This window comes from Malaclemys terrapin, chromosome 1, assembly GCF_027887155.1.
Source record: "Malaclemys terrapin pileata isolate rMalTer1 chromosome 1, rMalTer1.hap1, whole genome shotgun sequence".
NCBI lineage: Eukaryota > Metazoa > Chordata > Testudines > Emydidae > Malaclemys > Malaclemys terrapin.
In genome coordinates, this window is record NC_071505.1 from 24,480,484 (window position 1) to 24,494,445 (window position 13,962).

General features: G+C 40.8%; 1 protein-coding gene across 4 annotated transcripts in view; it reads right to left on the reverse strand.

Moving 5' to 3' along the window:
- The window catches only part of CCDC146 (coiled-coil domain containing 146), a 120,963-nt gene that overhangs the window by 41,500 nt on the left and 65,501 nt on the right, over positions 1–13,962 (reverse strand). For 3 of the 4 annotated variants that reach the window (XM_054017647.1, XM_054017640.1, XM_054017634.1), the window contains exon 4: positions 9,807–10,016. In XM_054017647.1, the coding sequence (XP_053873622.1) occupies positions 9,807–10,016 (210 nt within the window). Of the gene's footprint in view, positions 1–1,205; positions 1,231–9,806; positions 10,017–13,962 lie in introns of those variants that run through there. The other variant, XM_054017654.1, reaches the window with a different exon arrangement.

A 13,962-nucleotide genomic window follows, 5' to 3' on the forward strand; every position in this document is an offset into this window, starting at 1 on the left:
CCCATCCTCGCTAATAGCCATTAATGGACTTAACCACCATGAATTTATCCAGTTCTCTTTTAAACCCTGTTATAGTCCTAGCCTTCACAACCTCCTCAGTCAAGGAGTTCCACAAGTTGACTGTGCGCTGTGTGAAGAACTTCCTTTTATTTGTTTTAACCTGCTGCCCATTAATTTCATTTGGTGGCCCCTAGTTCTTATATTATGGGAACAAGTAAATAACTTTTCCTTATTCACTTTCTCCACATCACTCATGATTTTATATACACCTCTACCCCGATATAACGCTGTCCTCGGGAGCCAAAAAATCTTACCGCGTTATAGGTGAAACTGCGTTATATCGAACTTGCTTTGATCCACTGGAGCGCGCAGCCCCGCCCACGCGGAGTGTTGCTTTACCATGTTATATCCGAATTCATGTTATATTGGGTCGCGTTATATTGGGGTAGAGGTGTACCTCTATCATATTTCCCCTTAGTCTCCTCTTTTCCAAGCTGAAAAGTCCCAGCCTCTTTAATCTCTCCTCATATGGGACCAGTTCCAAACCCCTAATCATTTTAGTTGCCCTTCTCTGAACGTTTTCTAATGCCAGTATATCTTTTTTGAGATGAGGAGACCACATCTGTACGCAGTATTCAAGATGTGGCCGTACCATGGATTTTTAGAAGGGCAATAAGATATTCTCTGTCTTATTCTCTATCCCCTTTTTAATGATTCCTAACATCCTGTTTGCTTTTTTGACTGCCGCTGCACACTGCGTGGACGTCTTCAGAGAACTATCTACGATGATTCCAAGATCTTTTTCCTGATTAGTTGTAGCTAAATTAGCCCCCATCATATTGTATGTATGGTTGGGATTATTTTTCCCAATGTGCATTACTTTACATTTATCCACATTAAATTTCATTTCAATATGGAAAACATTGGATAAACATGAGGTTTCCTTTGATTGGATCACTGTTCTTGTATCAGACAATTAAACATATATGAAAAAGGCGTGGGAGTGGAGCATTAAGTGCTTGTTTCTGAATGCTGTCCATATGACCTGTGTTACCTGTTAAACTTAGTTGGGGACATGTGGCATAAAACCTTGAAAAAGGAAATGACCTGATTGTCATTATGAAATGAACATTTAAAGCCTGCTCTGCATGTAAAACTCCCTTTCATATGCACTTGGAGGATAAAAGAAAAACTCTGTATATTACCCTTGTTCCAGTTATAATGCGCAGAAACAGCTGGTTTAATGCTGCTTTGTTTCACTTAGCCCACACAGAGGACCACGTTTAATTTTTCAAAAGTCTAGAAATCATGACCTATGAGAAAAGACTGAAAAAATGGGTTTGTTTAGTCTGGAGAAGAGAAGACTGAGCCGGGACATAAGTCTTCAAATACAGAACAGGTTGTTATAAAGAAAAAGGTGGCATCTTTATCTGCTGGCTTTGTAAGAGAAAAAATAACTTTTATTGTAACAATTGTTCTCACCAATTAGTGCAGATACATACTCTGCAATTGCTCCCTAAGAGTGGTCAACAAATACAGCCATGGTCTGTCAGCTGATGGCAGCTTGGCAATTGGCACTGCTAAGGGGTGGGGTTGGGGAGAGGTGGAGGTGATCTTGGAAGGAGAGTCACTCAGTGAGGCTGTTTAAGATCCACAAGTTCTGAGGAACAGATACCCATGATTCTCTAACATCTGTAGCATTTTTTGTCCCAGGAATTTGGGGACAGAATTCACAGGTGCTGTAGCTCTTGAACTTATTCCCCTCTATGCACTTTTGCAGAAGAGGGAATTTATGGGTCAGAGAGATCAAACCTGTCATTATGCAAGGCCGTATGGAGTGGAAATCCATCAACTTCATGAAAAAACTCATACAGATACAGACAGACTTCATCTTCCTTTCAAAATGCAAACAGATGGACATCATACCAAAAGGACTAAAAGTAAAAAATTTGTTAGTCTCTAAAGGTGCCACAAGTACTCCTGTTCTTTTTAAAATCAGGAATAACTTTCAGTCTAAACATGTAGAATTATGCATTCCAGTTGGTGTCTGCTGAATTTCCCCCATCTGCTTAATTTGCTCTATTTATAATGCATCTTATGTTACTTGAGAAGCTATCTGTTAGTCTTTAAGGTGCCACCAGACTCCTTGTTGTTTTTGTAGAATTCTTCTTGGTACTGCTGTCTGGACATGGAATCAGTTATGTATTCTAAAAGTTTCTTATGGGATATTCATATGCAGCAACTGATTGCTTTTCAGATATGGAAGTAATGGAAACATATGGTTTTGGCTATAACATTCTATTGTACTAGTGAGTCAGAACATCCTGATGAATTAGCAGGAATGTGTTAGTATATACAAATCCAGACGTAAGATTATTTAATAAAAGAAAGGAAGACAAATTGGGGCCAAAAGCACAAGATTTCAGATGGCATCTTTCATTAATTGCTTTGTAATAGAAAAAATTACAACTCTTACAGGATACAGACCTTAAGAAAATAAAATAATATGTATTTAAATCCTGAGTCTTCAACCGTTGCTCCTGTTATTACGAGTGAAGCCTGAAAACTAGGACCTAATTTAGTATTATTTTTACGTCAGTCATTATGGGTCAGACTATACTTGGTCCAAACACAGTGCGAGTGTGTGTAGTGAAAACAATGCAAAAAGCCTTTTCCACTACCCCTTGTGTGACACAGGGACTTTTCCTTCTGTATTCCCCTGGAATGCACAGTACCCCAAAGAGGGGTAGGGAGAATGTAAGACTTGCCCCTTGTAGACAGGTGTAGCAGCCAGTGTGTTCCCCCCAGGTTCTGTGGTGGGGCTCTGTACTGCTCCTCTTACTATGCACTGCGCCCAAATGCCACAACCGAACCCTATAATTTTCCCTTGGGGGTACTTTGCTATTTGAACACAAATGAATGAATATTTTCACTTACACAGCTAATGAGTTATTGGGGTTGTCTAAATACATAACTAATAAGGGGAATTTACAACCCTGAGGCACTTTAGGTGGATACCTACTAGAATTTCTTGGGCTTGCATAATCACACCACCATTACTGAAATCCCCATTCTGAAAATGTACCCATGCCTATATTTAGCTGTCACCAAAACTAATTAAATGGGTATTGCAGTGCTTGTTAGCAGTCTAGGCAAGGGAGTGTCTTCTTTAAAATCACACCAGGAGGATCACAAGGACAATCTTAAAACTGTAGGGGAGAAAGAAGTTGGCCCCATTTCCCTTTCTCATCACAGTCTTCTCTCATGAGGACAGATTCCTGTGGTACCATTGCAAGTTCACAGCAAAAGCTTTGTCATTTTAAGGTTAAAGGATTTTAATGCCTCACATTCTGTGGCAACAGAGGGTTGCAAACACAAAAGTTATAATTCCCTTGAGTATGCCCACTGCTTTCACAAAAAGCAAGTCCAGGGGCAAGAGAAAGAATAAGAGAAGAGATATTAAATTTTAAATTTAAAAAAATTAAAATCCAAAGATGAAGTAGAGTCAAACTTTAAATACTTCATTTACAATATTAATTTCATATACACATTACATGTGCACTCATGATTTAGCTGTTTATTTCAAGTTGCATAAATCTAAGATTTCTCTCTGGCTTCATTATTCTCAAACTGTATTGCTTTACTTTTCTAAAAGTTATTGTTTGGCCTTACCCTTTAGCCTTTGTAATTTTAGCCTTCTCATTTAGCGTTAGCCTCTGGATATTGTAATCTGTTTGAGTCAGGTCCTAATTTTCATAACTGTCTGTAAAACACGTAGCATACTGTTGGTGCTACACAAATTAATAATATACAAAGGAATTAGGCATCAGTCTCTCTAATTCTGTTTTCTATAATGTCCTTTGGTGAATCTGTTCTTCATTTTTACATGCTTATAAGTCTTATCATTTTGGCAACTGAAACAACTCATACCAATCAAAAAAGAACAGAACCCTTAAGCTTAAGCATTTGTGTTTGAGAATGCAGACACTTGTTTTTCATACTCCTTTATTCATTTTGATGCCAATGAATACAAATGCATGCAAAACTAATGTAGATATAGTTTGTTCAAACACACACACACACACACACACACACACACACTTAACTGAAATAAGTTCCAGACTTTTCCCTGAGAGATGTCTACAGATGCAAACTGCCATAAAAATACAAAAATAAAGTCAAGAGTGGTTAGGAAATATAAATGGTAGTTGTCAACAAAGATCTGTTTTAGTTAATCAATAAACACAATAACCAGAACAGAACATTTTAAACCATTGAATTCAATCCTGCAAGGTGCTGAGCACTTCAATTGCCATTGACTTTAGCTGAGAGTGTTTAACAGTCCACAGAAGGTGTTCAGCATCTCCCTGGATCAGGCCCTATGTCCATAACTTGAATGTATTAGAGATGACAAGACACCAGCATGAGATTTCTGGAAGGCTTTCAAAATATGCTTAGCTTGCACATGCTGAAGAACACAGTCAAGGGACTAGTTGTTCAGACTTGCTTACTTGCTGTCTTTAACAACCTTACCTTGAACTTCACCAGATGAAAAGTTTGTAGTAGGAAAGTACAGAGAAAAGCTTACCTCTTTGCCTTTAAATCAGTTATACTAAACTGAATGGCTAATCCTTAAATAATTGACAGAGGTTAAAGAATTTTCCAGACTTGTACAAAATGTCAGGTCTGATTCTGCATCCCTGTTTCACATGGAGTAGTACTTCTGTGAGTAGCCCCACTGACTCCAGTGGCACTGTTTGTGTGACTAAGTTACTCAGTGTAAGAGTTGTAGAATTAGCCCCTATGCTTGAAATGGAAATTATTTTCAAAAGGAAATATAGTCACATAAATCTTGTATATTTCATACACCTCTCTTTTTCAATTCAATTGATTACTATTTAAAATACAATTTGTATCATGAGTTTCACTTCTTATTTCTGTCATGGTCTAGGAAAGAAGAGAGACTTTTTCCTCATTTTTCACCCCACAAAAGTGGAACTCTTAACCTCATACCAAGATGGAAAAGTTACATTAGATTAGGGCTGACCTTTGCTGAATGTTTCCCTGATCCTTTATTCATCTGGTATTTTTTCTGTACTGTTTATTGGGCCATATCAGCCCTGGCTGTAAACAGAAGCAACTCCATTGACTTGCATGGAATTGTGCCAAGACTAAATTTGGGCCATTATTACCTTCCCCTTTATTTAGTAAGGTTTTGTACATTGTGTCCTACATCTGAAAGTCAATTTCATCAATATCATTTGATTAAAGAAAAAATATTCCTTTGCCATGATTTTAGCCTCCTTTAATCTAACAGCTTTATGACAAGTGGGGCATGGAACTTTGGTGAAAAGATGCTGACACCAAGTAAGGTGCTACAGGAAAAATAGAGGTAGATTTACAATAAAACGCTGAAAATTCTTTAAAATAATTATAAAATAGAAAACAAAACCCAACATCTTTAAATACTGACAAGGCTATCTAATAATTGCTCGGACATATGGTATCAAATCACAGGTCTTTACCAACTAGAAGATTTCACGACATCCAATTTTTTAAATATAATTGGCCTACAGCAGATGCCCCATGCTGAAGTGGTAGGACTTGGCCACATTGAGATTAGGCTGTGGACTAGCTTTTTCCCTCAACATGGAAATGAATGCTGATGTGCTTTCTGTTTTCTTTTCTGTGTAGAAAATAGTTAACTTTCTGTTCAGTCTGGTAGCAAAAAGGAGACACTCTTATTTCTGCCGGTGAAGAATGAGGGTTTTAACTGTATTATATTTTATGATTATTATGTGCACTGCAGTTTAGATGCTTGATATTATCCTGCCTGACTGCATAAGGGAGAATACAAAGGGTCTTTGAGGAAACATCGAGGAAGCTATTAACTGGGGAATACCCACTTGCCTGGCTCCAACTAGACTTGCAAGATTTATTCTTCCCAGGCCTGAACCCGGGATCAAAGGTCTGTTTCTGTAGGACATGGAAAAATGCTTTTCTGTAAAGGGAGAAGATATGTAGGAGAAAAATATCACCCAGAGACACAAATTTAAAATACACCATCATTGTAAAAGTGATATGAATTTGATGAAAAATACTTAGAAGATATTGGGGGAAAGAGGTCAAAACCCAAATATTTTGAACAGCTCTGTTGTGAATTATTGGTGAGTTTTGATAAATATTGAATTTAACAATTATTTCTGGAAAATACAAGTGGTTTGGTTATCTCCTAACAAATATTTTTTTCCAGATGTTTCCCAGGAGGTCCCCTCATTTCTCCCACATCCATTTGCTTCTTTTCCCAGGTGCCTTTTCCTCTTAGAGTAAAACTGGCTAAAAAGAAAGTAATTAAGATACAGAATTGGCAGAAAAATCTGTTCTATGCAATACATTCAGTATTCCCTGCTACGCTTGTGGAAATGTACTTACTAGTGGGTGGCTTTCTATTATTCAGCAGAACATTGTGAACTTCAGATGAGCAGTTGATTTCTAAGCCATCCAGGAGCCAGGCCTTGAAATATAGGTGAGAGAGGTTGAGATGCTTCAGTTTTCTGGATTCCTGCATCAGAAGATCCATACTTAGAGGCAGGCGAAGAGGCGATTGCAGGGACAAGCAAATCAGATCTAGGAACCATATTTGCCTTGGCCAAGCTGGTGCTATGAGAATCGTTTCAGCTTTCTCTTATTTCACTCTATTGAGGAATTTGAGAAGTAATGGTGATTGTGAGAAAGTGCAGGGCAGCAGTTGTGACCGGGGTGGGGGTGGGTGGGTGGATGTGACAGTATCTCCCAGATAATCGGGGCTCAGACCATCCCTCAAGCAAAATTTGCAGCACTTTGTGTTGGTCAAGGGTGCAAAAAGGTCTATCACTGGGAAGCCTCAGGTGAAGAAGATTTCCCATAGTATTGGGTTACTAAGCACTCATTCATGGTATTGGCAGAAATATCTGCTCAGTATATTCACTAAAAAGTGTTCTGAAGACCCAGTAGGTAAGTTGCTGAGATATCAATGTGGCAAGTTATACACCACTTTCAAAGCTTTATTAACTCTGTGCACAAGGATGGGGATCTTGCTCCTTCGTCATGGTTTATACACTGCATGGTAGCTCTGTTGTCCGTCATGATCCAGACCACTTGTATGAAGGGTAGGAAGTGGCTGCATACATATCGGAGAGCTCTGAGTTCGTGTAGGTTGATATGAAGGCCCCCTCATGAGCAGGAGGGACGGAACTTCCTGTTATAACCGTAAGTTATGAGAAGGGTCCCCAAAAGGGGATTTGAGAGGGGTGGAAGGTAGGGGGGGATGGAGATAAGGCAAATTGTGTAGCCTGCTGCAATGATTTCTAGCATCCATCTGTCCAACATGATTTGCTCCCATGATGGTCTGAAATGGGAAAGGTGATCTGCATAGGGGGAAAGATGGGAGGGGAAAAGGCTTATGAACAAAGTATCCAGGGATAGTGATTTGTGGCTCTCAACCAAACCATCAGAAGTGATGGTAAGAGGGATTTTTCCTCTGGTACCTAAGCTTCTTCCTAGGTGATTTTTGCAGGTGTTTTTATATGTATGGTATTGAGCTGGACTAGATCTCTGGGCTGTCTGTGATCTGCTATATTTCATTTGGGTCAGGAGCATCAATGACCAAGGAGCAGAGGGTTGCTCTCAAATCTTTCAGTGAGTGGAGGGACTCATCAGTGATGTGAATGAAGAGCTGATGACCATTAAAAGAAAGATGATCTTCAGGAATGTTCTGGACCTCTCTGTGAAGCCCAGAGGATTGGAACTGGGGAAGGGATAGCTCAGTGGTTTGAGCATTGGCCTGCTAAACCCAGGGTTGTGAGCTCAATCCTTGAGAGAGCCACTTAGGGATCTGAGGCAAAATCAGTACTTGGTCCTGCTAGTGAAGGCAGGGGGCTGGACTTGATCTTTCAAGGCCTCTTCCAGTTCTAGGAGATAGGATATCTCCATTTATTATTATATAACCAAGAAGCATGGTGCATTACTATAGTGTCTGACACAGAGAAAGAGGCTGTATCATCTGTGTCCAACAAGGCCTGCACAGAGGCCTGAAGGCCAGATGGTCACCAAGAAATAATGATTTGGAACTGTTCTTTCAGGTCCTCTGGCAAATAATAAATAAAATTAATGAAGTTCCATTAGTCAGATTTATTTATTAATGCATATTATATAGTTATCTAAAGCTGAAATGCAGCAGAGGAGTAACTTTTGTAACCTAAGAGGTCCAGGCTGTTGAGCTTCTTGTCATGAGGGGTAGACTTGGAGCGATATTGTCTGTGTCCTTTCATTTACTGCATCTCCCACCACAGAGTTCGATGTATCGGGAGAGGAGTTGGGCTGTGAAATGGTGGCAGGCTCCAAGAAATGCTTGAACTGGTCTTCCCTCAGCTTTCTAGATTTGCTCTTGAAGCCAGAGCAGACCTTACGTTTGAGGGAGTGTGTGCTCCCTGAGGCAGCAGAGGCAGCAAGAACGTCCATTACTGAACAGAAAAGACCTTTTACAGATCTGGTCTGGTTTGAACCCTGTGGTTTTGGGGCAGAGTGGAGGGCCCCAAACAAAGGGATCCAAGGTGGGCAGGAAACCCCCGCTACTGGGAAAAAAAGAATAGAGGGGTATCCCCCCAAATGCACAGAGTGCAAAGAAAACAAATGAAAAATAAAATAGATGAAATAAAATTGAGTAAGGAAAAAAAGAGTTAGCAAGCTAACGAAGGGACACCACCAGGCTCTGTCTCAGGCCACAGGCAGTTGAGAAGGAACTTGAGCATCAGGGGTCCACTCTGCCATATATACCCTCGGACCAGAGCATGAGGATGTGCAGGGCACAGGTATGGACCTACAGACACTGCTGCCAAAAATCTCCAATCAAAAGCGCATAGGCGGGCATGCACACCTGAAGTGAAGTGCCCATAGGGATAACTACTCAGAGAAAAAATATGGGTTGTATTCCATTAGCACATATATATACACAGACACCTTTTTCGGAAAGAGATAGCATTCAGTTGTAATTGTACTATAAAAGTTTCAAGTATACTACATGACAATTATACTCCATTTCTCTATGGCATGGAAGTGGAAAGATAATTTGAACACAGACAGTATTTTTTGCAGCCAAATCCAGCTATTTAAAATATCAAGCTGTATTTACAAGACTCAACCTTTCATGAGAATGTCAAGCATTTACTTTTTCCACAACAAAGGACTATATTTAGTCTCTTCTTTTGCAGAAAGTATAGACATAGCTTACATTTTCTTTTTATTGCTTTAATAGAGAAGGCTGAATATGTATTGACTTTGGGTTTAAAAAAGTTAGTTCTGAAGGCAAACATATTTATGACATCATTTCAACACAAGCCCAATCGCTGAGTCTGAGACATTTTGCTTCATTTGTACTAAAAACAGTCCAAAAAATAGAAGTTTCCCAGTGAAACCTAATAATGGTGCCAGTTTGGTTAACAGAATGATGGGACAATATGCTCCCCTAATAGTCTTTACCAAAGGCTGTAGAACACAGTGAAACAGAATATTATTTTAATCTCATATTTATACAGTACCTCAAAGGACTACAAAGCACCCTATACATTTAAAATGATATACAAATTACATTCAGGAGTCATTACATCCACCACTGGGGAAAATCATGGCAACTATTTAATAGGACACAGCAACACTATAACTGTTTAGAGGGAAAATAATGCAGGGAGAAATGGGGTTATAGTGCATATTATCTCTTTAGTGTTGAGTTATTTAAAAATTGCACAGAAGTGAACCTGAACATCACCTACCTGTTCAATTTGTACTGAAGTTCATACTCTCTTTCTTTAATAGCAGTATATTCATTCTGATATTTAAGAAGTTGCTGTCTCATCCTGGAGACTTCACTGGTAAATCCTTCTGGGAACTGATCAGCTTTTTCCAGTGCCTGTTGCTGCTGTTCTATTTCTACAGTGAAACGTTTGGCATCCTGCAACAGCTGGATCTCTGACTCCTGTAAACTGTGTTAAATAAAAGCACTTAGGATCATGCATTAAAAAGGCACCAGAAAGAAACTTTGTAATTATATTATTGTATCTTACATGCCGACCTATAACTTTAATATAAAATGGGACACCGCTCCCGCTCCCTCCGGGAACATCAGGATCTCTCTCTTTTTCTCTGTGTCTAGGCTCAGTTACAGTGGGCTTGGTGTATATTCATGGTCCACGTGATAGACAACTCCAGGTGAATGGAATACTACAGGATGGGACTAGTGTTATAAAATAGACTGGGGAAAATATGATAGGCTGCCTTACTCTGTGGTGGAGTAGTGGTGGAATAGGCGTGGGAGTGGCATTCATGTTCATTTAAATTTGATTTTTGTGGGAGCATTTAAGCAACTAGTGGTTTGTTTCATAGAATCACAGAAGATTAGGGGTGGAAGAGATCTCAGGAGGTCATATAGTCCAACCCCCTGCTCAAAGCAGGACCAACACCAACTAAATCATCCAAGCCAGGGCTTTGTCAAGCCGGGCCTTAAAAACCTCTAAGGATGGAGATTCCACCACTTCCCTAGGTAACCCATTCCAGTGTTTCACCACCCTCCTAGTGAAATAGCGTTTCCTAATATCCAACCTAGACATCCCTCACTGCAACTTGAGACCATTGCTCCTTGTTCTGTCATCTGCCACCACTGAGAACAGTCAAGTTCCATCCTCTTTGAACCCCCCTTCAGGTAGTTGAAGGCTGCTACCAAATCCCCCCTCACTCTTCTCTTCTGCAGACTAAACAAGCCCAGTTCCCTCAGCCTCTCCTCGTAAGTCATGTGCCTCAGCCCCCTGATAATTTTCGTTGCCCTCCACTGGACTCTCTCCAATTTGTTCACATCCTTTCTGTGTGGGGGGCCCCAAAACTAGACACAATACTCCAGATGTGGCCTCACCAGTGCCAAATAGAGGGAAATAATCACTTCCATCCATCTGCTGGCAATGTTCCTACTAATGCAGCCCAATATGTCGTTAGCCTTCCTGGCAACAAAAACACACTGCTGACTCATATCCAGCTTCTCATCCACTGTAATCCCCAGGTCCTTTTCTGCAGAACTGCTGCTTAGCCAATCAGTCCCCAGCCAGTAGTGGATGCATGGGATTCTTCCATCCTAAGTGCAGCACTCTGCACTTGTCCTTGTTGAACCTCATCATAGTTCTTTTGGCCCAATCCTCCAATTTGTCTAGGTCACTCTGGACACTATCCCTACCCATCATCTGCGAACTTGCTGAGGGTGCAATCCATCCCATCATCCAGGTCATTAATAAAGATGTTGAACAAAACCAGCCCTAGGACTGACCTCTGGGGCACTCCGCTTGATACCGGCTGCCAACTAGACATCAAGCCATTGATCACTACCCATTGAGCCTGACAATCTAGCCAGCTTTCTATCCATTTTATAATCCATTCATCCAATCCATATTTTTTTAACTTGCTGGCAAGCAGTGCCGGCTCTAGGGTTTTTGCCGCCCCAAGTGGCGGAAAAAAAAAAAAAAGCCGCGATCGCGATCTGTGGCAGCTTCACCGCGCTGCTTTCTTCTTCGATGGCAGATCCTTCCCTCCGAGAGGGACCGAGGGATCCTCCACCGAATTGCCGCCGAAGAGCCCGACGTGCCGCCCCTTCCCCTTGGCCGCCCAAAGCACCTGCTTTCTCAGCTGATGCCTGGAGCTGGCCCTGCTGGCAAGAATATTATGGGAGACTGTATCAAAAGCTTTGCTAAAGTCAAGATATATCACGTCCACTGCTTTCCCCATATCCACAGAGCCAGTTATCTCATCATAGAAGGCAAACAGGTTGATCAGGCATGACTTGCCCTTGGTGAATCCATGCTGACTGTTCCTGATCACCTTCCTCTCCTCCAAGTGCTTTAAAATGGTTTCCTTGAGGACCTGCTCCATGATTTTTCCAGGGACTGAGGTGAGGCTGACCAGTCTGTAGTTCCCCGGTTTCTCCTTCTTCCCTTTTTTAAAGATAGGTACTATATTTGCCTTTTTCCAATCATCTGGGACCTCCGCCAATCACCACGAGTTTTCAAAGATAATGGCCAATGGCTATGAAATCACATCAGCCAACTCCCTCAGCACCCTCGGATGCATTAGATCTGGACCCATGGACTTGTGCATGTCCAGCTTTTCTAAATAGTTCTTAACCTATTCTTTCACCATTTTGGGCTGCTCACCTCCTCCCCATACTGCGTTGCCCAGGACAGCAGTGTGGGAGCTGACCTTGGCTGTGAAGACCGAGGCAAAAAAAGCGCATTGAGTACTTCAGCTTTCTCCACATCATCTGTCACTATGTTGCCTCCCCCATTCAGTAAGGGTCCCACACTTTCCCTGACCTTTTTCTTGTTGCTAACATACCTGCAGAAACCCTTCTGTTACCCTTCACATCCCTTGCTAGCTGCAACTCCAGTTGGGTTTTGGCCTTCCTGATTACACCCCTGCATGCTCGAGCAATATCTTTATACTCCTCCTTAGTCATCTGTCCAAGTTTCCACTTCTTGTAAGCTTCCTTTTTGTGTTTATGCTCACCGAAGATTTCACTGTTAAGTCAAACTGGTTTTGTTACTTGAGGTCTCAACTTCAGTGGCTACAATCCTATGTGTAACCCACAGTTAAGTGAAGTGGCATCTCATGTTACTGGAGTTTTTGCAAGCCAGGAAAGGGATTTGGCTCTTAGGAGAGAGATTCTTTCATTTATCCATTCCCTGTTGTTAGAGAGGTGACAGGCATGAGGCAAGAAGATCACTAACAGAAAGATACAGGCCAGATATCAGGGTGAAATCCTGGCCCATTATAGTCAGCAGAAAAACTCCAATTTATCTAAGGTGAAATCCTGGCCCCACTATTTATTGCCTGTCCTCGGCCTAATCTTCTTCTAGGAGGCCAGTGGAATGATGGACAGTGATCCTAATCTGCAGGTTTATTATGCTATTCAGAGTGCATCACCCTCCCTGACTTCATCACTGATGAATTGCCCGCCTTTGCTTGTATTGCCAACGTCTGGCTGTATATAGTGACATAGTGTCTTGTAATAAGTCCAGCAATGTAGCAGACTTTGCTTGTTGTAATAGTTGAATTGTTGATGTTTAAGAGTAAGACTATTATTAACATGCATTGCTTATTATGGAATAGTTACAATGATAAATGAATCATGAGACCTTCATGTTATGCAATTTACAGCACTGAAATCTTTGTTATATGAATTATTGTTCATGCTTTCTGAATATGAATACATTTACCAAATTAATTTTACATTATATTAGTTCAGCCACATTGACTAACAACATAGAAAATTTCAAATTCAAAAGTCAAAATTGGTTTTGAGGGTCACAAAAGATCAGAAACAATCAAAGCACTACTATTTGCCCATTGCTAATTAAAAAGAAGTTAATGCTGCCTCCTCCCTCCCCGCCCCCGGCAAAAAAAAAACCCCAAAATCAAAAGGAATTTGGAATCTCCCAGATGGAGAATTTATACACCAAATTTTAGCTCAGCCAATTTTGATATTCCAAAATGAAGCTTACCAAACAACTGGATACATAATACACCTCTACCCCGATATAACATGACCCGATATAAACCGAATTTGGATATAACGTGGTAAAGCAGTGCTACGGGGGGGGGGGGCAGGGCTGTGCACTCCAGCGGTCAAAGCAAGTTTGATATAACGCGGTTTCACCTATAACGCGGTAAGATTTTTTGGCTCCCGAGGACAGCGTTATATCGGGGTCGAGGTGTAGAAATATTAAAACAACCAAAAGATAGGGATTCAAATTACACAGATACTAATATAAAAGGAAAACATTAAACTGGCCATATAGCACAGACAGCTGAAATGGCACAGGGGAAAAATTCAATTTATTCATTGCACTGCAAGGTAGATAACCACTTCCTATTCTAAGAAGCAAATATGAA